General features: G+C 40.0%; 2 protein-coding genes across 2 annotated transcripts in view; one reads left to right on the forward strand and one right to left on the reverse strand.

The window, feature by feature from the left end:
- LOC149223099 (Transducin/WD40 repeat-like superfamily protein) overlaps positions 1–26,568 on the reverse strand; it is a 279,042-nt gene that overhangs the window by 106,264 nt on the left and 146,210 nt on the right. The window lies entirely within an intron of this gene.
- Positions 11,447–12,264, forward strand: LOC149223100 (uncharacterized). Its single transcript, XM_089383684.1, has 2 exons — positions 11,447–11,652; positions 11,784–12,264. Exons 1-2 carry the CDS (start codon positions 11,525–11,527, stop codon positions 12,262–12,264), a joined length of 609 nt encoding a protein of 202 aa, XP_089239810.1. The 5' UTR covers positions 11,447–11,524.

The following is a 26,568-nucleotide window of genomic DNA, read 5'->3' on the forward strand; positions in this document are numbered from 1 at the left end:
AAATGAGGTCGAGTGCCTTGTATATATAGGCTTCTGAGGAGGACGAATAGTCCTAGATAGGGCCAACTTTATCTTTGTAGGCCTACTTGTCTTCTTGCAGGCCGACTGGGTCTTGGAGGGAGACTTTTGACTCTTTTGACTCACAATAAATTATTTTTACATGACACAAAATGCCCAATAGGGTCTTATGCATATGACAATGACTCTTTGACTTCTTTGACTCTATGAAAAATCCTAGAAGCACACAATGGGTGCTTGACCTATAAATAAATTAACCTGGAGCATGAAATGCAAGCTATAAAATAATAATAATAAAATTTTCTCTCTTTCAAAAAAGTCAATAGTGCATAAGACATTATGAAGACCGAACCTAGTTACATATTTCAACACTCCCTCTTAACTAGGGAGGTATTCATAATACACACATGGTAAATGGCATTCTCATATTGAAGAATTCTCATAAGAAGAGTCGGATTGGTAAGACATCTCATAAGCTATCTTATCAACTTATATCAATGCATCTCATCATATCAACCAGCATTGTCATATAGCAAGGCCTTGACTAACAGCTCTATCTCTCCACAAGATTAGGGCACAATGTCGGGGAGACAATGATTTATAGCTAAGTTGCACGAAACGGGGAAACGAAAACGAGTTTCCGAAACGGGAAGTGAAACGAAACGCGACCTCCCCAAATTTTGGAAACGGGGAAACGCGAATATAATATATATATATATATTAAAAATATTTAAAAATTATTATTATATATATGTGCAATCATAAAGCATGAATGATACATTTACATTATATGATTATAATTTATTACATTTAAACATTAAGACTAAATTTACATCACATTTACTCATGAGTCATGAATGATCACATAATGAAAATAAAAATATAGGAAAATCCAAAATCAGCCTTTATTTATATTAGTATATGAGGCTGCAAGTACAATAAAGACTATAAGGCTGCAAGAACTATAGAGACAAGTCACAAAAGACTAATCCTCATCATAACAATCCTCATCAAAAATAGAAGCAGCACAATGCTCAACAGTGGATGGTAGTGCTGAAGAAGATGATGCGCCAATTCCACTATCAGATTCGGCCTCAATATTCAGGGCAGCAAGAGAGAGATCCAAATCAGGATTTTCTGCATCCACATCCCATTCTTTAGAAGGACCACTGTTGTATTCTGGACCCCATCCACATCTCTTTCTCTTGCTGTTGAAATCTCTTTCTCCTACTGCTGAAATCTACTTTGCTCACTGCTCAAAACACCCTAGCTGAAACAACTGCCAGTCTCCAAGAGAAACGACTTGCTGAATAGTGTGATGAGAGAATGAGACAAACTGCTCTTTTATAACTTTAGAATAGGTTTCTAGAACATCCCGGAAACCTAAAAAAAAATTAAAAACAAATTAAAAAAAAAAAAAAATATATATATATATATATATATATTTAAAAAACAACACATAAATTTGGGGAAACGTGGCTCGTATGGCCTGGAAACGCGTTTCTGGCCGTCGTGGCAGTACGGCCGGAAACGCGTTTCCAGGTCGTACGGTACGCGTTTCCGGGTTTCGTTTAGTTTCCCGAGAGGAAACGACCCCTAGGGCCACGTTTCCTGCAACTTAGATTTATAGACACCATCATCATTGTCTCTCAACGCACATACCCCATCCAGATGTTCTCAAGGTATGTCCTTTTAGGACCATTCCCATCTTGGATTTTCACATCCTCATGGAATCTCCTCTTCCACTACTCTTGCCTATTAGATGCCCTACCAATCCGATTCTTCTTATGAGCAATTTTTCAGATTGAGAATAAACAAGTACCATTATGAATACCTCCTTAGTTAAGAGGGAGTGTTGAAAAGTGTAACTAGGTTTGGTCTTCATAATGACGTGTAATTGTGATTTTATGTAATTGATGAAAAGAAGAAAAATAAAATTATTATTGTAATGCTTCTCTGATGGGTTTCATGAGCAAGGAATTTTATTTTAGTGATGGCTCCCATTGTGAGCCTTTAGGATTTGTCATCTAGTCATAAAAGTCAATTTGAGTTTATGTCATGTATGAAAGACCCTTCTTGGGCATGTTATATATTTATATAAGTCCTTAAAATAAGTAAAAAAGCCCTCCAAGACCAAGACAAAGTCACCTCCTTCAAGTCGGCTTCGAAAGAATAATATAAATCTCTCAAATAGAGATGTCAGCAAACTATCATGTCATGTCGGCTTATTTTGATGGGAAACAACTATAAATAGGGTTGTTCGTATTCATTTCAAAGCAGAATTTCAGAGATTCAGTCATCATACAGTTTGAAGTAACAAAAGCGAAAAGCGAAGTTCTTAAGGGTATTTTGGGACTATTTTAAGGGCACAAAACCTCTATACAAGAAGTTTGTTGCAACAATGAAGGAGAAGTTTGTTGCAGCAGTAAAGGTTGAAGGTAAGCAGTAAAGGAGAAGTTTGTTGCAGCAGTAAAGGCTGAAGGTAAGTATGTTGCAGTAGTAAAGGCCAAGGAGAAGTTTGTTGCAGCAGTGGAAGCAGAGGAGAAGTGCAGTCCTCCTAAGGAGCCGAAGTGGAAGAAGGACTAGTCTAGAAGGCCGAAGGTCTAAAGCAGAAGAAAGCCAAGGTTGAAGAAGAAAGCCAAGGTTGAAGAAGAAGCCAATAAGGAAGAAGGAGTTGAAGGTTCACTATCATTGACTAAGGATCTTGTGTCTTGGTCTTGGAGTGGCAAATAGATCAAGGGTCTTGGTCTTGGTATTCCGCAATTGGAATCTCTATAAGAAGAAGAATTTGTTCAGGTTTTCCTCTCAAGTGGGAGAGGTTTTGGCCCTAGCAGATAGCCTATATTTTGTGTCTCTTGTCTCTTTATGGTTTATGCATTGGTAGTTGTTTGATGAAAAAGAGTCCTCAACGACTACTCTTATCTAAGATGCCCTGTTAAGTTATGGTATGTTCTATGCTTATAACAGTTTACTTCTTTTATCTTATTATATTCCACAGATTAGCAATCACATGTACATAAAGTAAAGTGCAGATAGAACATTAAACAATCGACAGAAAACAAGCCAAGACAAGAGACACAAGATGTGGCGGCTAGCCAGGGACAAACCCCACAATGTGTGGGGAAACCCTTTGATCAAATCTTCTTTTATCTTCAATAATTCAGTAGAGAGAAATAGTACAATAAATCTGATTCATATCAGCAGTAGCAAAACCCTACATCAATAGCATTAGCATTAGCGGCTTCATCATCAAACTAGGGCAGACGATATCTCACAAACCAACTGTCGGATCAGCTTGATTCCACCACCAAAAGTTGCGCTTCTAGAAGAGGTTCAGATGAACCTACAACGCAGTTCAGATGAGGAGATCTTCTAGTCCACACAGGTCAATCTTTACTTCTGCAGTTGCAGCTTCAGTTTTGGCAGCTTCCGGCTTCAAACTAGGACAGTCGATATCTTGCAAACCGTCCGTCGGATTGACTTCATTCCACCACCAAAAGTTGAAGCTTTCAGAGGAGGTTCAAATGAACCTACAGCGCAGTTCAGATGAGGAGATCTTCTAGTCCACGCAGGTCAATCTTTACTTCTGCAGTTGCAGCTTCAGTTTCAGCAACTTCCGGCTTCATGTGTGAGGAAGAGACCCTTTTCTGTGCAATAGAGAAGAGACTCTTTTCTGCGCAGTAGAGATCTGAGAGAGAGATGTGATGAGATGAGTCCAAATGAGGAAAAGTCCTCCTATATTTATACACAACGTTGGTGTTTGAATAGATGTGATTGTTGGGCTTCTAAGCCTACATGAGTTGTAGGTCGGCTTGATAATAATTCCATAATCAAAATAAATTCATATCTCCACGAATACTTATCAGAATCGGATGATCTTTATATCAATCCTACACCTCTCGACGAGAGGAATCTAATAAAAATATTATCAGCCATGAATAAGATGACCCACATGAAGTTTTGCCCTGGTTGCCAATTTTAACACTCCCTCTCAACTAGGGAGAACTTCATCTGCAATCTGTCTATCGGTTGTTACTATTCATCCATCAAATGCACTGCCCTTGTACAGCCTGACCCTTGCCTTGCTCTACTCTATTCTGCCTGTTCTGCTTTGTCTTGTTCTGCCCTGTACTGATCTGTATTGTTCTGCTCTGTTCTGCTCTACTCTTGCATTGTTCTGTTCTGCTCTGCTTTTGTCTGAATTATGAAGAAGAAGAATTGATCGAGGATGTATCATACTGACTCAAAAGTCATTCTCAGAATATGTACCACTGGTCCCAGACCAGTCTCAACCAACCCGAAGTCAGCGTCATAGTGAGTACAACTCCACTGGTCCCAGGCCAGTATCATCATCCACTAACTCAAAGTCAGTCTCAGAGTGCGTACCACTAGTCCCAAACCAGTCTCAACCAACCCGAAGTCAGCTTCATAGTAAGTACCACTCCTACCACTGGTCCCAGACCAGTGTCGCAGTCTCAGAGAGTGTACCACTAGTCCCAGACCAGTCTCAACCGACCCGAAGTCAGCGTCATAGTATATACCACTCTCACTGGTCCCAAACCAGTACTGCACTAACACGAACTCAATCTCAGAGTATGTACCACTGGTCCCAGACCAGTATCATTGATCCCAGATCAATGGAGGTCATCCTAGTGTAGGGAGTACGGTAGATACAACGATGTGTCCATCGGTACTACTATGGTCCCTAACTTCATTTCCCTGCTCATTGATCAGATGAGAGGTACTTCCCATGAGTCCCAGACTGCATGGGTAGGATGCCTCGACAGGAGAACTAATCAATCCTGTCCTCACAGGAGAACACATCAATCCTGCTACAATCGCCATGGAGAACACATCAATCCAGGCTGCCATGGAGAACACATCAATCCAGGCCTCACAGGAGAACACATCAATCCTGCTACAGTTCCCATGGAGAACACATAAATCCAGGCCTCACAGGAGAAAACATCAATCCTGCCACAGTCGCCATGGAGAACACATCAATCTAGGCTTCACTAGAGAACACATCAATCCTGCTACAGTCGCCATGGAGAACACATCAATCCAGGCCTCACAGGAGAACAAATCAATCCTGCTACAGTCGCCATGGAGAACACATCAATCCAAGCCTCACAAGAGAACGCATCAATCCTGCTACAGTCACCATGGAGAACACATCAATCCAAGCCTCACAGGAGAACGCATCAATCCTGCTACAGTCGCCATGGAGAACACATCAATCCAGGCCTCACAGGAGAACTACTCATCTTGCTACACAGGAGAGCGAATCATCCTGTTCCACAAGAGAGCGAATCATCTTGTCCCAGAAGAGAGCAAATCATCTTGTTCCAGTGCGCACCACTAGGGAAGGGTGAGTCACCCTGTGGTCGTATGTTGCTCCAGTAAGAACCGCAAGCCCTCAAAGCTCCCAGAGCTCAATGTATGCAACACGCAGGACCCTTGTACAAGGGTTTCTTGAGGACTCCAATTCGTTTGGGAAAATCACAGATTAGATCTTTCCTCGGGGCACCTGTACATCATCTTAATGCGATGGAGCCTCCTTGCTCATCGACTTACCATATCCCAGATGATGTCTATCTGCTGGAGCAATCGACGAATACGGGATTCCTCAATAATCGAATCCCACCTCTGGTTGTCACAGATAATCATAGTGGTATCCAATGTAAATCCAAACAGCTCACTGAAGAGCTTTCGCAACCAAACTGCCTCACACGAGGTCATGCTAGCAGCAATATATTCTGCTTCAGCGGTGCTCAAAGCCACCGACTTCTGCTTCCTGCTCATCCAGGATATCGAAGCAAATCCCAAGGTGAAACAGAACCCGGAAGTGCTCTTACGGTCCACCGCACTGCCTACCCAATTAGCATCAGTATATCCAAGTAGTCTCACATCTCCAGCAGTGTATCTTAACCCATTGTGCCACGAAGATATCTCAGAAGATTCTTGGCATCAATCCAGTGAGGCTCAACCAAATATGAGCTCACAATGCTAACTGCAAAACATATGTTCGGACGGAGGTTCACCAAGAACATCAATGCGAATGAGTTTATGAAACTCAGAGGCATTTCCCAAATCTGGTCCGACATCACTACCATATAACTTCTAAAAGTTAAGATCCTTGAGGTAGTCACAGGCTTGCAGTCCATCATACCGAATCTTTCCAATATCTTTACCACATATTTTCCTTGAGATAGGAAAATTTCCCCTGGCTTCTGCCACACTTCAAGTCCTTGGTCCTTCATTTCAAATTTAGAAGCCAACTCCCTCTTACATTTGTGAATGAGAGGGTTTGCACCTGTTAGAAAGAGGTCATCCACATACAGCACCAGTATGAGAGGCTTGTCATCTTCAACCTTAAAGTAAAGGTTAGGATCGGCTTCACTCCTAGTGAATCCCAACTTCATCAAGTAGTTATCGATCCTCTCATACCATGCTCAGGGTGCTTGCTTCAGCCCATAGAGAGCCTTCTTCAACCTGCATACATGAGATTTTCGATCATAAATCTCAAATCCTTCAGGTTGCTCCACGTAGACCTCTTCTTTGATCGAACCGTGCAAGAACGCAGCCTTAACATCCATCTGATGTAGGTTCCATCCTTGTGAAGCCGCAAGGGCTATGATCGAGCGGATGGTCGTATATCTGGCAACAGATGCAAATATCACATCATAGTCTGTACCTTCCTTCTGGGAGAAACCACGAGCAACAAAACAAGCCTTATACTTTTTCGTACTTTCGTCTATTGCATGCTTTATCTTGTAAAGCCATTTAGAAATGACAATTGTCTTGTCCTGGGGTCTGGGAACTACTTCCTAGACATCATTCTCCATAATAGACTCATATTCTTTGGTCATAGCATCCTTCCATACTTGATGCTTGACAGCATCTGAGAATGATGGAGCCTCATTTTGTATGATCGTGCTCATGATGGTCAGGTATCCCTGATACCTGTTAGGTTTCTTACTTTCACGGAAGGTTCCTCGGGGTGCAGCATGTCCTTCAGCATCATCAAGTATCCCCCTAAGCCATGAAGGCCTCTTCCTAGAAGAGGGAGGCTCAGGTGGATAAATAAGATCCATGGATTCCTCCACATCAAGCATTGTTACATCACCTACCCATAGAGATAGTTTCCACAATCGTACAGTTCTTCCTTTTCGCCACACCATTTTGCTCAGGAGTATGTGGTGTAGTAGTCTCCCTCTTAATGCCAGCCTCAAATATGCCTGAGTGAACCAACTGTAATATATCAGAGGTCTTGCTTTGGCTTGAGGGGAATGGTCCCCTTTTGAGCTTTCCTTCTACACATCATGGACATACACCTTCTTTCTCTGCTCGGAATTCGGGCATCCCTGTCACCATTTGTCTTACATTGGGTAGAGCTTTATAATGAAGGTGGGCAAACCTCCGATGCCAAAGTTCGGACTGAAGAGATGTGTCATAAGATATGACACCTAGCAGACTTCCATCGACCTGATATAATGAATCAACACGAAACCCAAGAGTAAAGGCATCTTTAACATTATTTTTCCATATGCATACCTTGCCATCGTTGGAGGTTACCTTGCAGCCTTTGTCTTCCATTGCCGAGATGGACACCAGGTTCTTTTTGAGGTCAGGTGCATTTAATACATCCTGGAATTTCTGGCCTTCTTGAATGGTTGTCCTCTTCCTTGATTCCCAGCTCTCCTCTTACCTTTGTTATTGAATTTGTCATTCCCTTGATTGCCATCAAAGGGATTTTGATCATCATCCCAGTGTGAGTCTTTTCTATCAGGGCACTCCCTTGCATAGTGACCTGCTTTATCGCAGATGTAACATCGTCCTTTTCTTCGATCCTCATGTCCAGCCTTTCCTTTTGATTTAGTCCCAAAATTATTTATTTTCTTAGCATGAGAAGAAAAGGCAGTAGGAGGACCTTTAGGCATGGGAATTTCTTGCTCTTCTACCCTTGTTTCTTCTCGAATGCATCTAGCCATTAATTCCTCGAAACCAGGAATTACATTATTGTTCAGAAGAGTAGTCCTAAACACGTACCATTCGGATGGTAATCCTCCAAGAGTCGTGAGTGCCATTTCCCTGTCAGTAATAGCCTCCCCAATAGATAGGAGATCGTTCCTGATTTCGGTGATCCTTAAGAAGTATGCTTGCATACTCTCATCTTTACCCTTCTTAATTTCCTTCAGCTTATTTCTAAGAAACAAAACTTGATTTGCATCATTTACTTTAAGTAAACTCACCAGTGTATTATAGACTTCCTTGGAGGTGTCCAGTTCAGAGATGTAGGCCACCATGTGCTTGTCGATAGAGTCCCGGATGATCTTCTTTGTTTTGATTTCTCCGTTTTTCCATTTTTTCCAGACAGCAACGGATGCATTTGATGGAGGCTCAACAATATTGTCTCTTACATGGTCCAGCACTCCTTGATCTTCTAGGGTTAGATCGATAGACATCTTCCATCCATGATAGTCAGCTTTCTCACGGAGCTTGTCTTCGGCAGGAAAGAGTGTTGAGGGCCCCATAGTTCTTTTAGGATAGTCTTGGCAATCTTCTCTTCGGTGATTGCTCTTGCTCTTGCTCGAGCTTTGTTTTCACCTCAACGCTGATACCATGTTAAGTTATGGTATGTTCTATGCTTATAACAATTTACTTCTTTTTTCTTATTATATTCCACAGATTAGCAATCACATGTACATAAAGTAAAGTGCAGATAGAACATTAAACGATCGACAGAAAACAAGCCAAGACAAGAGACACAAGATGTGGCGGCTAGCCAAGGACAAACCCCACACTGTGTGGGGAGACCCTTTGATCAAATCTTCTTTTATCTTCAATAATTCAGCATAGAGAAATAGTACAATAAATCTGATTCATATCAGTAGTAGCAAAACCCTAGATCAGTAGCATTAGCATTAGCGGCTTCATCATCAAACTAGAGCAGACGATATCTCACAAACCCAGTGTTGTTAAAATCGCGATTTTATCGAAAAAGCGCGATTTTTTCATTTACCCGATTCAAATCGCGATTTTTATGCATAAAAATCGCCACTTTTTTTTATAACGATTTTTATCGAAAAAATCGCGAGTTTTTGAAAATATCGCGATTTTTTGAAAAAATCGCGATTTTTTGGGTAAAAATCGCAGGGCACGGGGGCAGCGCTCTTTTTATATGCAAAATCGATTTTTATTATGTCATTTTGCTGTTTGCGCGCGGAGGAGGAGGAGAAGAGGTGAGGGAGAGGAGCTGAAGGGTTTCCGTCGGATTTGGGAGCGAATCGAAGCGTTTTTAAGAGGAATCCAAGCCTAGATCACCAATTTGTCCATAAAAGAGGTATGTAGATTAATTTTTTTTGGTTTTGCTTCTATAAAAACTTTGGTTTTCATTGTTTTTAAAGAATTTTTTGAAATTTTTCATTGATTTGGGATGGGTAATTTGTTATGACTATGAGAACCAATTTGTTATTTTTATTTTCTCATTTTTTTTAAACATTGTTTTTTTTTTTTGAATTTTCATTGTTTTTTGGCATTTGGTTGGGTAACTTGGGTTTAGAAATTGGGATTTTGGAAATAATTAGCTTGTTATTTTGCAAATGCTAAATTGTAATTTGTATTATCATTTATGTAATCCTAAATTCCTATTTCCTAATCCTTATTTTTCCATAGGTTTGCAAATTCAAAATTCAAAAACAAACATGCCAAGGAAATTGGATCCTTTCTGGGAATATGGTGACCCTAAAACTCCGAATGATAGACAAAACTTGTATTGCAAGTTGTGTGGAAAGGAAATATTCGGGGGGGTGTACAGGTTGAAGTTCCACCTTGCACAAATCCCTGGACGTGATGTGGGGCCCTGTCTAAAGACAAATGCTGAAATTATCCAAAAAGCCATGAGAGCATTGGGAGAATTAGAGCACACTAGAGACGCCAAAGAAGAACTCAAAAGGCAACTAAAAAGGTCAGCTGACGGAAGTGGGCCAAGTGGCACAGGTTCTACTGCAGCGTCAGTCAATCCGGTAGCTGCATCATCATATTTTGTTCCTCGAACCACACCTGGTTCACAACCAACTATTGGTTCAATGCTAAAAAGAACTGAAAAAGAAAAAGCTGACAAGTTGATGACAAAATTTCTCCTCTGGAGTGATATTCCTTTCAGCATTATAAGGAATAATCCATTTTTCCAACCTACTGTTGATGCTATTGCCAGTGTTGGCCCGGGGTACAAACTCCCTTCTCTTCATGATTTCAGAGGCCGGCTTCTTCAAGATGAAAAGCGTGACTGCACCCAAAGATTGGAGGATTTTAGGGCGTCATGGGCACAAACAGGATGCACTGTTATGTCAGATGGTTGGACTGACCAAAAGGGGAGAACCCTTATAAACTTCTTGGTTAGTTGTCCCAAGGGGACTATGTTTATCAAATCTGTTGATGCAACTCATCAAATCAAAGATGCAAGAACTTTATGTGATTTGCTGGATGTGTTTATTTTGGAGGTGGGTGCAGAAAATGTTGTCCAAGTCATAACGGACAATGCTGCAAATTATGTTGCTGCTGGTAGAATGCTTATGGACAGGCATCCTGCTTTATTTTGGACACCTTGTGCTGCCCATTGTATTGATTTGATGTTAGAGGACATTGGGAAAATTCCCTTTGTCAAAGAGGTTGTTGACTCATCAAAAAGCATCACAAAATTTATTTACAATCACACATCTGTGCTTAGCTTGATGAGAAGATTCACCAACAACAAAGAGTTGGTGCGCCCCGCCATTACACGGTTTGCGACGAGTTTCATATCTCTTCAATCCCTCGTGAATTCTATGTGGGATTTGAAGAGAATGTTTCTTTCAGAGGAGTGGCGTGCTTCGTCAATGAGCCGCAAACCAGAAGCAGAGGCCATCTGCAGACTAGTTTCATACCAGGAAGACTTCTGGGCGGGAGTGCAGGAGGTGTGCGCTGTTACAGAACCTTTGGTAAAGGTTCTTCGGTTGGTTGATGGTGAGAAGCCCGCAATGGGCTATTTGTATGAAGCCATGGACAGGGCCAAAGAAGCCATTCGGTCCTACTATGATGACAAGGGAGATGATGGGTTCCAGAGACAACTCCTTCTATGGAAGGTCATTGATGAGCGATGGAACAACACACTCCATCGTCCAATTCATGCTGCGGGGCTTTTCCTGAACCCTGCATTTTCTTATGCATGTGGGTTTAATTTTGATGTTGAGGTCGTGGAAGGATTATTAACCTGTGTCCAGAAGATGGTGAGATCTTCAGAAGAACGTATGGAGATCTCTAGACAAATTGAGCAATATAAGTTGTCAGGTGGCACATTTGGCTTTGAGATGGCTGTCATTGATAGGACGGTTAAAATGCCAGGTATTTTTTAGTTTGTACTTTGTAACTTTGTTTCAAATTTCATTGTTTCTTCAAATTCCATTTTTTTCTTATGTTTATTTAAAATTTTATTTGTAATTTTGTTGTAGACGCATGGTGGAAGATGTATGGTGGCAGAGTACCCCTTTTGCAAAATCTTGCCGTACGCATCCTCAGCCAAACATGCAGCTCCTCGGGATGTGAGCGCAATTGGAGTGTATTTGAAAAAATACACAACAAGAAGCGCAATAGGTTAACACTTAAACATTTAAAATATTGCAAATTTCCAAATAAATTTTTGAATTCATTAAAGTTTTAAACAATATTTTTTTTATAATATTAATTATTAATTATTAATTTATTATTTCATGAACTTTGTACAGGTTGGAGTCCCATAGACTTAATGACATGGTCTATGTCTACTACAATCTTCGATTGTGGGTGAAACAACTAGAGAAGACACCTGATACGGAAGCCATCTCATTGGATGGGATTGACACCACTGCTGAATGGAGGGTTGAGACCGAGAGGCCTCTCATGGATCCCACTGAGGATTGGTTAGTGCAGGATGAGGGGGAGGAGGAGGAGGAGGAGGAGGAGGAGGAGCAGGAGCAGGAGGAGGAGGAGTTGGAGGAGCAGGAGGAGGAGGTGACACCGCCTACCCGGGCTACCCGGGCTACCACTACCAGAGGACGTGGTCTCCGTCCACCTCGGCCTCCTGTAGCTGCTACTACTAGTTCTTCAGCTTCTAGAGCACGTCAGACTCCACTGCCATTTCCACCACCACAGGCACCAGCTTCTACATCTAGAGGGAAAGAGAAAGTTGTGCCATTTTCTCGCAAGTGGGGCAGAGGAAATCAATAGGATTAGACTTTCATTTTATTGTATATGACATTATGACATGATGAGATACATTATCATATTTTTTGTTGATATTTTGAGGCTGAGTTGGACTTGGGACTCAGGACTTACTATTCAGGACATGATTCAATGTTATGTGTGATTTTAGCGCTAGAAATGATATTAAACATCTTATATATTAGTTTTTTTATCATATTTATGTGTCAATGTATTTATTTTATGTTGTAGATGGTTTAGATATTAAAAAATTTGAAAAAAAATGAATATTTTTGTGCCAAACGATTTTTTCCCGCTTTTTTCCGATTTTTTCCCGATTTTAACGATTTTTTCCGCTTTTTTCCCGGCGCCGATTAAATCCCGATCGCGATGTGTGCAACACTGATTTAAACACCCCCACCCCCTCTATTTCACTCACACTATTCATTCGAGTCTCTTGCAATTCTTGAGTTGAGTTCGGTGAGGAGAATTCAGAGAGTTTTTTGCAAAGTTGTTCTGAGGGAGATTTTTTGCAAATTTGAAGAGCTAATTGGAGTCTTGGAGAGTTGTTGGAGAGTGTGTTTGAGTGTATACACACTAAAAAGAGGAATCGTTTGGAGAAAAGCAGTGAAAGGACATGGTTTTTGTTCAGTACAACCTTATGTTGAGACGCAACCAATTGCTAAATAAAACCCCTAAATCAAGCAACATTGTCTTGGGTAACTTTGATCCAACATCAAAATGGGTTGTGGAGAGTCAAGCACCAACATTTGACAATGAAGACCTTTCTTGGTTGGATTTGGACCCACCTCCACAGGATGCAAAGGCAAATATATTAGAAGCACCAGCAGCAACTTCAGGGCCAGGGGAGTCAAGCCATAATCCCATTGCAGACTTGGATGCTACTCATTCTTCAAATGAGGATGAGGAGGATGATGAGGAATTGGATGATGATTGATGATTTGATCATTGATTTGCTACAATTGTAGCTTGCAGTAGTATGGGATGTAGTATAACACTATGATCTATCATGTTATTTTGCACTATAAAGGCCTTTCGCAGCCTGCTTCTTGATGTTTGTAACACTTTTGGTTAAACGATGTTTTGCACTAAGTGCTATTTCAGTTATATGCACTATTACTTGCTATATAAATGAGAACTTTTGCATATTTGTGTATAAATGGTTACATTCATATGGATGCACATGAATATATCTGTTTTTTCTTTAAAATATGAATATTTTATGTGTTCTTGGTAAACCGGTTTTTTCCCGGTTCCGATCCAATTCCCGATCCACAAGCTTTTCTGGTTCGATGACTGATTCGGTTCCGATAAAATTGGATTGAACTTTGGATATCTCTGTGATTCATATAGGAGACTATAGTGACAGTGTTCGAAGAGGATAGGAGACTACAATTCGGTGTTGTCACACAGTCAAGGGAATTTGGATCCCTCTGAAATTTGGATCGCAATGACAACAAAAAAGATAAGAAACAAGTTCGGATGTCAAGGTATAGAAGGAACTCAAATAGGGGAGGAAGGGACAACGAGAATCTTTTCTGGGATAATCACAGAAACAGAATTTTAGATCTCTGAAAGAAGGTCTCGGTGCTACACAATTCAGTACTATGTAGTAGCCAAAATTCGGTGTTAGTTGGTGCTATGAAGGAGCTACTATTCAGGGATATATCACAGTGTTTCGGTGCTATTACAGTGATGACATTTTGGTGACATTATAGTGATGTGCTTCAGTGCCATCCCAAGTGTGTCTACAGTTCGTTATGCTTGGATAGAAGATGATCGCAATTCTAAGAAGGTCGAAGTGGAAGAGGAGTCAAGAAGAAGAAAAGAGCATAAGGCAGTCAAGAGAACTAGTGTCTTGGTCTTGGAGTGGCTAATAGGTCAAGGGTTTTGGTCTTGGTATTCATCAATTGGAATCTCTATAAGAAGAATTTGTTAGAGAATCTAGGGCAAAGTAGTGTTGTGATGATTCTCAGTGACTTGATAACAATTTGTGAAGTCTTTTTACTTTTCTTATTAGCTTATACTTCTTCTTCTTATTAGTGCATATGTGTGTGCTTCATCAAACTGCTACCAAAACAAAATAACAAGAACACAGAATTTGGCTCTCTGCCAAGGACAAACCCTCTCCACTCTTGAGAGGAAAACCCTTTGTAAGATTTCTCTTATTGAAGCTTCTTATTTGAACAACTGCCAAACCCTAGACCCTTGACTAGGATATCCTCCAAGCATAAGTCAAATCCTTCCTCCTTCTGCACTGTCACTTCCGGCACATCTTCCAGCACTTTGTCTTCTAGCGCTTTTGTCTTCTAGGTTAGGAAACCCTAGAATATTAGGGCTTCTTTACTTCTTTATAGATAGAGGCTTCTTCACTTTTCTTTGGATACCTTGTAGGCCTAGGTATACATCTGAATGAGGATATTCATGTTGTTACCTTAAACTGTTGCCAAACCCTTCCTGCACCTCGCATGTGTGACTGTTTCTAGCCCTAGAAACAATCCTATCTTCCTCAGTTTTGTCTCTCCTCCTTTCGTTTGTGAGGTTACCTTCAACGCTGGAGTAGGAGGCCTTCGTAGGCCTAGTTACTAGCCCAAACCTTAAAGAATATATTACTTGAAACTTCACTGTTGATCTGGCCATAGACTTATCCCTTATTCCTTCGCATGTGTGACTGTAACAGCTTCAGAAATGACCTCCTCCTTCGTTGTTTTGTCTCCTTGACTTCACTGTCCTTGTTACCCTTTTTCTGCCCTTATCTTCGTCCTTTTTACCCTTCTAGTGTATGCGGATTTCAGAGTTAGATTGATGTCTTTTTTAGGAGTGGACAACCTCTATAAATAGAGGTATGTCCCTCCTTTTCCAGCTGACATGACTGTCCTTGAAGTCGACTTACAATTTTTCTCTATAATTCAATTTTACCCATTGTTTCGCTGCTTGTAGACTTCGTTGCTACTAGGAGAGGATTTGACCATGCTTGGAGGTGTTCCCTTGACCTTGTATGATGCCATACATGATGTAACATGCCCTCAAAGGGTCTTATCATAATTACATTTTGACTTTGACTCTCTAGAAGCACTTCAAAATGTGTTTGACCTATTTTCAATGAGCAAGAAACTCATTCACAAATAATATCAAAATAAATTCTCTTTTCTTGAATAAGTACAAATATCAAAATTACATTTATGAAGACCGAACCTAGTTACCTTTTCTCCAACAGAATTTGTGCGGGTTTTCCTCTCAAAGAGTGAGAGGTTTTGACCCTAGCTAACAGCCTAAATTATGTGTCTCTTGTATATTTATGTTCATGCATTGCTAGTTGTTTGATGAAGAAGAACATTAATAACCTAAGTAAAGAAGATCCTAATCTAAAGTTGTAAAAAGCACTCACAAGTAGTTACTAATTGAAGAGAAATTGCCTAATTATTGATGCCCTAGATTTCTCAACATGGTTTCATAGTTAAGGTAACAAAGTCAAGAAAAGGGCATCTTATCAAGGGACACTCGAGGATCAAGTGTCAAGAAAGGCATCAAAGCAAGTTGAAGGATATCAAAGTGAAGTCGAGATCTACATCGAAGTATCAAACCCTAGATCGAAGAAGAAGTCTACACCAGCAAAAGTTTTGGATCCTCTAAGTCATCATTAAAAGACCACAAAGACCCTCATCAAGTTGAAGAGATCTACAATGCAAGGTAGCCCAAAGAATAGACATCCGAGAGAAACATTTATGATCTACACTCATTCACCACCAAAGAAGTCGAAGTATCTTGAAGGCTAGTTATCCAAATAAAGCTAAAGACATTGTCATCATCTTCAAAAGGCTATAAGTCAAGTTCCCTCTCATTGAAGCAAGGATCCCCTCCTTATTCTTAAAGAAGATTCTCCGAGGAAACATCAAGAAATCCTCATTAATCAACAAAGGGAGCTAGATCAAAAGGTGTTGTCATCATAAAAGGGGCAATCTCCTTTTACCGAAGAAGGGATTTCATTTGGAAGAAGATCATCCAAAACGGGGCACTAATACTTCTTCAACCACCATTAAAGGGATCAAGTTGAAGATTTCATATTCACTTGTCAAGTAAATCTTTATTCTATAATCTAATCTAGAAAAATGACTTCGTTTTGCAAGGAAATCTATAAGTTGGTCGGGTCATCTAACTTCCTTGCATGGAAAAGGAGGATAGACATAGTCCTCGAAGAAAGTGAAGTCACTAATCATATCAATGCAAAAGTCTCCAAACCATCCGAAGGTCAAGCATTATCTCAATACATGTAAACGGATCAAAGGGCTCAAGGGATTCTTATGGAATCAGTCAAAGGTCCCCTCATTCCCTATATAGAAGGATTGGAAACATCAAAGAGATATATGATAAGCTGGTAGAACTATCCTCTAAAGATGCGATAAGAAAGGTCATATCACTTAGATTTGATCTACGCAAATTGAAGGTATCAAAGGATGAAAGGATATCTTCATAAGATCTCAACTACAAGATCTAGGAGAGATGATTTCAGATATGGAAATGATCTCCTTTGTTCTAAATACACTAACTAATTAACAAGGTAAAGAAAGCTATCCCATTCAACAACTTGTGGTATCTATGCAAGATAGAAGAAGACAGGTTGTGGGCAAAAGATGTTCAAACATTTGCCAGAACGAAGGGAAAGTTTGGAAAAATTTGGTCCTCAAAAAGGAAAGAAGAACATAGCTAAGATTCAATGCTATGAGCATTACAGGAAAGATTGTCCTAAACTCAAGAAGGGCAATAACAAGGAAGATAAAGAAGAAGTCCACTTCACCGAAGAAGTGGAGGAAGTTGAAAGAAGGAAGTCCAAGGAAGAGGAAAAGCATTAGAAGTAAGAGCTCGTGACATCACCACAGGAAACATGAAGGATGTCTGATAGTCAATTATAAAGGATATAGCTCTTGGTGACCTCATTAAAAGTAAAAAGGAAGAATTCATCCAGGATAAGTCACATCATACATCAGTCAAAAGGAAACATCTGCTGGCTAGGGATATGCAAAGATACTCAAGATTCTCTGATGGAATCATCATCGAAAATCTTCACCGATCTGGAGAGGAAGCAAGTGTTTCATTAGCAACTCCAACTTGTGGAATTCCTAGATGATGGTATGATGACATAAGAGATTAAGCAGAAAAAGGGGTTGAAGCTCTCTTCAATCAAGGAAGCTGCTGAAAGAAGCCTAGATGACCTAAAGGTAAATGAGGTATGTATGCTTGTATTCAATATTATAAAGTCATGTTGTATGGTTGCAGGTAACATGGATCACTGCTCGATCTTGAGAAGCATGATCAAAGGAAAGGAATCTCCTCCAATGAAAGGTTGCTGAATGGCGTGGGTCGCACTAGATGAAATCAACATAATATGACCTCATATGACATATGAGGTGGTTGACTACAATTGAGGAACTCTAATTGGAAGCTCTTGGGAATGAAATGTGTGAAGAAAGAAAGGAAGAGATCGTGAGATATGCAACCATGGTAAAGGCAATCAACATCCGGAAGACCAATAAGATTTGACTAAGATATCTCCATGAAAGATATGAAGGCTCCGATGGAGTCTGAAAAAGAAAGAGACCCTTGACAATATCGGAGATGTGTCGATATGTAGGTTGGATGTTGATGCAAACTTGTAGATGTCATGATGAAAGACCATCACAAAGGTAATTTTGATTTAAGTGTTCATTTCTTATTTTTGAACAAATATTTAGATGGGCTTATATAGGACTTCCAAGGGAAGAACTGTGGATGTCTTCCATACAGAAAGATGTAAGATCCTTTCAGAAAATATGGCATGAAGAAGGCAACATGACACGAAGCAAGGCCAAATGTAGACTGGTGGATCACTTTCTGATGAAAGGAATGATGACATGACTGACTCATGGATAAAAGTGATGGATGGCTTGTACCCAATGAAGAAGTCCCAAAAGATGAAGACTCCATGGCAAAGAAATTCATGACATCAAAAGAAGGAATTCTTCAAGCCGCTAGTTATCCCATCATCTCCACCTGAGGAGTTGTTGTAGGTCCCTAATTAAGAGGGAGCCTGGAAACAAGTTTCTTACTTGGAAGAAACTTGGAAATTCCTAAGCCAAGAGGAAGTTTAAGCAGATTCCTTCTGTAGGAATGAGTACATTCCTTTATTGGAATAGATATGTCCTCCCTAATTAAGAAGGAGAGATAGACACTTCATTTTGATCTTCACTTAGGAAGACAGAATGGAGGATTTGGTAATCATCTAGCATCCGATGTTGCTCTTTGAGGATAAGATAGGGCATCCAAGATAAGAGTAGTCGTAGAGGACCGATATTCTTTGATGACTTGGGAATCTAAGATAAGAATAGTCCTGATGGAGCACACCCTGAGAACCCGAGTGGGGTATGTTCCAAAAGACGCAATGATGAGAGTGTCTATAAATCATTGGTCTCGCTAGCATTGATCTCAGATCTTTTGGAGAGATAGACTTGTTAGTTAAGGCCTTGCTATGTAACAATGTTGTTTGATATGATGCTATACAGATGGGTTACCGATTTGATTCTTCTTATGAGAAATTCTTCAGATTGAGAATGACCAAGTACCATTATGAATACCTCCCTAGTTAAGAGGGGTTGTTGAAAAGTGTAACTAGTTTCAGTCTTCATAATGACATGTAATTGTGATTTTTGTAAATGATGTATTGCTTCACGGATTTCATGAGCAAGGGATTTTATTTTTAGATCGCTCCCATTGTGAGCCTTTAGGACTTTTCAAAAGAGGTACTGTCATGAAGAACCCTTCTTGGGCATGTTACAAATGTAAATGAGTCTACAGAACTGTCAAATAGCCCTCCAAGACAAGCACTAGCTACTCCTCTTCAAGTTGGCCTAAAGACAGAAAGAAGATCTCATGTCGGCTCACCTAGTGGAGACACACCTATTCGGATGTATAGGTCAACTTATTTATATGGGACAAACAACTATATATAGGCGTGAAGGGTCTTCGCATTACCATAGGAAAAACAAGTTCGAATCTCTCTAAATTCGGGTGGCCTAGTTTGGATATCTCTGTGATTCATATAGGAGACTACAGTGACGCAGTTTGGAGAGGAAAGGAGACTACAATTCAGTGTTGTCTTACAGTCAAGGGAATTCGGATCCCTCTGAAATTCGGATCACAGTGACAGCAAAAAAGATAAGAGACAAGTTCGGATGTCATGGTATAGAAGGAACTCAGATAGGTGAGGAAGGTACAATGAGAATATTTTCTAGGATAATCACAGAAACAGAATTTCGGATCTCTGAAAGAAGGTCTCAGTGCTACATAGTTCGGACAAGTATATATATATATTACAGTTTGGTGCTATGTAGTAGCCACAGTTAGGTGCTATGAAGGAGCTATTGTTTAGTGCTATATCACAGTTTCGATGCTACTATGTCATGACATTTTGGTGACATTATAGTGATGTGCTTCGGTGCCATCCCAAGTGTGTCTACAGTTTGTTATCCTCAATCATTACCAAGAAAAGAGTAGTGTCCATCAAGAATGTACAATGCCAACTTGGGGGCATCCTGTCATCTCTTGAGCACACCTAATCTTCAAGAATCAGCCTAGCCCGAATCACCAACGTCCAAGGTCCTGAGGCTGAGAGAGGATCTCATCAACTATGTGAAGTCAACCACAAAGTCAACATCCCTCAAAAGGTGTCGGCGTCCTTTGTCAAAGTGCTCTACGACATCATCAAAGTGGTTGCATATGACCTAAGAAGAGTTGGAGAAGCATCATATCATCCTCAAGGAATCCTTGTTGCACTTGGTAGAATCATGATATAAATAAAAATAAAAATAAAAATAAAAATAAAATAAAATAAAAAAAATAAAAAAACTGGTCCAAAAAATTGGTCAACCACAAGCACATAAAATATTCGAATTTTAAAGAAAAACATATATATTCATGTGCATCCATATGAATCCAAACTATTTATGCACATAAGCAAAAGTTCTCATTTATATAGCATGTAAGGGTGCACATAACCAAAATAGCATAGAGTGCAATCCATCTCTTAACCGAAAATACATCAACAAACTGGCTCTAGATGGCCTCTAATAACGAAAAAAAATCATGCTACAACAAATACCTACATATCATCAAAATCATTGCCTATATTAGGATCTTTGTCATCAATATTACCCTCCAAGCATTAAAATAAGATATAAAAAACATAGCATGTCAAAGTCAAGATTTTGTTTGAGTGATGGGTACATTTTTAGGAGGGTGATGATAGAGGAGTTTGACAACCAATGCCACTAACATCAAGGCACATAGAGGGCTTGGTGTTATTGATTAAATACTAGTTCCATACCCTCGTACACGACAAAGTCCAATGGAAACATTGCAATCTTAAAATCCTGAAAAAATTTTGTCTACTGGATTTTGAGTGAGATCTAAAATTCTACTTTCTCTATATGAAATCCAATGAGATCAGAACCACTTTCAAACATCCTAAGTAAGTACATGGTAAAGTTAAAAATTTAAGTATAAGGATGAAAATGAAAAATAAAGGAGGATGTCACATTCTTAAACATTACCATGAATTGCATAGCAATTGTAGGGCCATAGGCTTGAATATTAGGCTGCCCAACTCAAACATTCTTGTTTTTTTTTTTTAATTGTCTTAAGAATGCCTTTGGTCACATTGTATGGGACCAGCCAATTCAGTACAAAACACACCAGTTTAGTGAAAAAAGGTCGGTTTAGTACCGAGTCGATCAGTTCCTTTACAGAACTGACCAAACCTTGAACCAAACCAATTTGACCACCAAATCAATCAGACTGGCCAGTTCCACCGGTTCTGTCCTAGCTTTGATAACTCTGCATCAAAGTAATTCACACAAGTATCATCTTCAAAAGTCTTACTAGCTTATGGTTTTATATCGATTACATACTTATGTATGGGAGCATTATCATGTGACCCTATTAGGTGCTTCCAACACCATGGGGAAGAACAATTTCTAGGTTGACCCTTTCAAATGATAAGTGCAAGTGATAGGTTTTATTGCTTGGGCTTACTTATGAAAAGTGTCATAGTCTTATACTAGGTTATGTAAAACAATTGTCCATGACCACCTTTGTACAAGGAGCGCTTAGCTTCTTGAGTTACCTTCCCTTGCTTTTGTTTTTCCAAGCACCCATATTGCGTTTTTCTTTCTTGATGTGGCTTTTTAACAAGCTTCATTGATTGATCGTGTAAGAATGATGATATAATCCACCTTTAATGATGGGCAGTTTATCACTCCATTGGGGTCGAGGTGTTCTTTGACAGTTCCTTTTACTTTGAGCATGATATGCATGGAAACTATCAATGACGAGTGGTTATATAAGGGTAGAGCTCAAGAAGTAATAGGTTATTGATTGCTTTACACTCTTTGTCATTCTTTTGCATCTTGATATTTGGCTCATGCATCAACCTTGGGTATTCCCAACCCATTCTTTGTTAGTTTTTGTAGCATCAGATGTGTTCTAGCCACGAAATTTGGTGGAGAGGCTAGAATACATGAGATTTCCAAACCCAGAAATCGTTTCTGGAAATTCCACCTAGAGATGATTTAATTAGATTATTAAACTACCTTTTAATGTGTCCTCAATCTAAACTTAGAAAATTGGTTAATTAATCAGAATTAATTAAGTCAAGGTGAGAATACTCTAGAAACTCACACGGATCGATCCATAAATGATCTGAGCCATCGTTTAAGATTTAATCTTGGTCGTTGGAGTCCCAACGGGAAGATATAAGAAGGGATCGATGTGGTGATGGAGAACACACTTAGTAGAGAACATAGAGCCAGTGGGTGAGTAGCAGGTGGTAGAGGAGGTCAGCATCATTTCAGGAGGAAGTGTTCTAGTTCTGGGAGAGGCAGTAACAGGAAGGCAGAAATTCCCAAAGGGTCTGAACAAGTTCTACGTAAAGGTTGACGAGAAAGGATCTACGTGTGGCTAGGGAGGCAATTTCAGGGGCAGAAATTAGTTGTGGGGTGACAGAAAATTCTCACAATAATTTTGCAAGTACTTTTCCTCAGATTAGATTAGTAGTAGATCATCTAAATTATTGTACCCAGAATTGCTAATGAAGAATAATAATAAAACCCTCATCTGTTGCACTGATTTTCCCACATTGGTTTTTTCCGGGGACAATTGTCCCAATGTTGCATGAAGCGCCCCCCCCCCCCCCCGGTGGATCCAAGCCCCGAAGCGCGTCCCGTATGGAAGCGCCTAGGAAGCGTGGCCCGAAGCGGCGCTTCCGAATTCGGAAGCGCCGCTTCCTGGAATTTTGGAAGCGCGGTACGGAAGCGCCGCTTCCAGGCCTCAGAAGTGCGCTTCGTACGGCGCTTCGGAGGAGGAAGCGTACGCTTCCGTATGCTTCAGAAAGGAGGCCACGCGCAAGGCAAAAAAACGATTTTTTATTTTATTTTTTTTTAATTTATGTTAACTAAACATAAATGGGGTGGGTTAGGGTGAGGTTAGAGTGAGATTAAGGTGAGGAATGAAAAGAATAAAGCCCCCATTCATTCCTCATTTTCTCACTTTGAGTTTATGAGAGTTGGAGAAGAGAAGAGAGGAGAGGAGAAGAGAAGAGAGGAAAGGAGAGGAGAAGAGAGGAGAGCTTGGAGGAGTGAAGGAGGAGGAGCTAGGAGAAGGAGGAGGAGCTTGGAGCAAGAGCTTGGAGGACTTCATCTACAAGAGCTAAAGAGGTAAGTTCAAACCCCAAACTCCCTTATTTTTTTGACAATTTTTTTGTATTTTTCTCCTCCCTCTCCTACTCTTTCCCATTGTTTCTACTTGCTCCTTTACTTACAGGTTGTCCACCACCTATATCCATATTCCAAGATGGTGTTCTTTTGGCTTCTATGTATCATTCCACTCTTGGTTTTAATGATGGCAAGGGGGAATAGAAATAGAAGGGATGAAACACAAGAGGACAGTGGTCCCAATATGAGTGACCCAATGTATGATGAGGAGGAAGGGTTTGAAGAGGAAGGGGATGAACCTGAAGAGGACACTGAAACACAAGATGGGAAAGCTACATCAACACCCTTGTGGAACTATGTGACCAAACTTGATGGGGGAAAGGGTGGTGGATCTTACAAATTTGTGTGCCCTCATGGTTGTCATGAAGGAAAACCATATTGTGGTTCATATACCCGTTTGAGGAGGCATCTTTGTGGGGTGTTGGACAGTGATGAAAAAAAGGGTCCTGTGGGGGTACAAATTTGCCCAAACATTTCAGCTGAAGAAAGAAGAAAATACATCCAAATAGAGATGGCTGCACAACAAAAAAACAAGAAACAAAGAACTCATTCTGAATCAAGTGCAACCTCTAAATTTGGTAGCTGCTCATCTCCTCATGGTACTTCTGCAAGCTCTGGAGGTAGAAGAATAATAGGGGATTTCCTTAATGTCGCTGGGAGGGATGATGTGGATGGAAAGATAGTTCGTTTTCTTTGTGCTTGCGGTGTACCATTCAATGTGCTTCGCTCTCCGTATTGGCATGAAATGGTAAAAGCCATCAATGAAGCCCCAAAAGGATACAAGGCTCCCAACTATGAGAAAGCTAGAACAGTGTTATTAGAAAGAGAAAAAGCTACAGTTCAAAGAGCTTTGACACGTTTTACAAATGAGTGGGTAGATTCTGGGGTATCCATTGTATCAGATGGGTGGACAAATATTAGAAACCAACATTTGATAAATGTTCTTGGTGTTTCTTCTAGTGGTGCAGTATTTATTACATGTCATGACTCCTCCTCCATGACTGCATCTGCACAAAACATTGCAGATCTCCTATTGAAATCAATCAAAGATGTTGGTTCGAATAATGTGGTTCAAGTGATCACAGATAATGCAGCGAATTGTAAGGCAACAGGAAAAATTATTGAGCGTACTCATCCACACATCTTTTGGTCTGGATGCCTGGTTCACACATTGAACCTTTTGATGCATGATATTGTGAAGCACAAAGAATGTGGGTGGATTACTGAGCTTTACAGGAGAGGGAAGCAGCTCATTAAATTCATCACAGGGCATACAAGGGTAAACTACTTCTATGGCACTTACTTCAAGTTGCAGTTGCTTAAAATTGCAAAGACAAGATTTGCTAGTTATTACCTCACCTTTAGGCGGCTAGTGAAGGCGAGACAAGCTTTAACTAATCTGGTGTGTGCTAAAACATGGGATGAAATTAACACTGACATAGATGGTGCTAATGCAATCAAGGACACTGTTCTTGACAGTTACTTTTGGTCACAGGTTAAATATGTTTTGCAATTCACCAAACCAATTTATTACATGACCAAGTTTGCAGATTCAGATCGACCAGTAATTGGGGAGGTGTATGAGCAAATGGATAGCATGTTGGGGCAGATTAAAGACATTGTTGAGCCTAGAGATACCACCTTGTACAATTATATTCGTGTAGAGGTGCAAAACCGATGGGAAATGCTAAATGTTCCATTGCATGCATTAGCATATGTTTTGACACCTAAATACTATCATCCATCATGGCTTTCAACACCAGCACCTGGGGGGGGAAGCAGGAGAAAACCACACCAAGATCAAGAGGTTCACAGAAAATATATGGCTGCATTGAGTAAATTAATCCCTGATGTTGGAGCTCTTATTCTTTCATCCACAGTGTTAAAAGGAACAGGTTGAGTTTAGACCGGGCAGAAAGCTTGGTTTATGTTCATTACAACTTGCGATTGTTGTCCCATTACTGTGAAGATGCAAAGTCTAATAAAGCGTTGTTGATTTGGGACAAGAATCCAGAGGAGCCCAATTTGGAGGATGGAATGTTGCGATTAGAGCAATTATAGGATGCTCTTATCCAGGTATGTCCATTGTGGTATGAATTTTCCAATTTTTCCTTATAAAGCATTTCTCTAATTCATGTTTTTAATTTTTTTGTTAACTAGTGTTTTTTTTTTGCATGAATTTTTTGAGCGATTCCAGGATGATGATGATCGGGTTGATATGCCACCCCCACCACCATCTGGTCCCTTGGTTCCTAGGTTCCATGGTTCAACACCAACAGCAGGGGGTTCTTCTTCATCAGTTTCAGTGCCACTTCCACAACTTCCACCGGCACCATCTTCTTCATTGCCACCACATGGAGGCCCCCGCCCGCCGACACGTTCTGTTCGTGGTGGAAGGAGAAGAGATTAGTAGATATATTCACAGTCTACTACTTTTTGTCATAGATTACTCATTAGACTTGTAGGCTTGTGAATTTGAATTTTGAACCTTTTTTGCCTTGGCGGTGACCAAGTGACATATTTTGTAAACATTATTATCTGAATTTTGGACATGACAAATGTTGACAGTTGCTCACTTGCTAGATAAATCATAATATGCTCTATGTTTTATGTTTTATAATATGCTTAAATGTTTTATGTTTTATAATATGCTTAAAAATTTGATGTATGTTTGTAATAGCTAGAATATAGATGATTGTTGTACATACTCGTAACTACAATGGAATCATGGATGCCATATCTATCTTGATTTATGCAAAAATATGCATGTTTTCATGTCTTCTACAATTAATTTGCTAATTGGGATGTTTGTTTTGAGTATAAATGCAAAAAAATATAAATATATATATATATATAGCAGACGCTTCCGCGGACGCTTCGCTTCCTAGATTTTTGGAAAATGACGCTTCCGCTTCCAAAAAACGCTTCCGCTTCTCTCCCGCTTCGTGCAACATTGAATTGTCCAATAACTGTGTCAAAATTCTTATGTGTGTGCTAGAATTTCTCAGTTTCCAGTATTGTATTTTCCGCAGTTTTTTTATGGTGAATATTGCAGTTGTGATTTTATTCATTGTTTGTCGTATCAAATAAACTACATAATTAAATTTATAGTTAGGAGAATAATTTCTAGTTGCTGCAATAGATGGATTTTTCACATGGTATCCCAACCAGTGTAGCAGATTGGTAGCTCAGATCGAAGAAGCAGGAATTTCATTGTCTAGAGGGTGCTGCAGTAGAAAATTCATAGAGGATGCGCATATTACCAAGCCAGGCAGTACGAATTGCTTGGGAAATTCGATTTTCAGTTGCAGGGAGCAGAAAAAGATCGATTTCCCTATATTCGTGATTCCAACAGGCAGAGGGAGTAGCAGCAAAGTTATTTTTGAGAGCAGATTATTGATATGTGGCACAAAGTGTTTTGCAATAGTTTGTCGTTGCAGAATCAGTGCTAGGGGGAAGAGGAATAACATAGAAGAATTCTTCAGTATGGTCATAGATCAATTTTATATTC

This window comes from Pinus tabuliformis, chromosome Q, assembly GCF_031772625.1.
Source record: "Pinus tabuliformis cultivar Carrire ecotype Pingquan chromosome Q, CPIR1, whole genome shotgun sequence".
NCBI classification, from domain to species: domain Eukaryota; kingdom Viridiplantae; phylum Streptophyta; class Pinopsida; order Pinales; family Pinaceae; genus Pinus; species Pinus tabuliformis.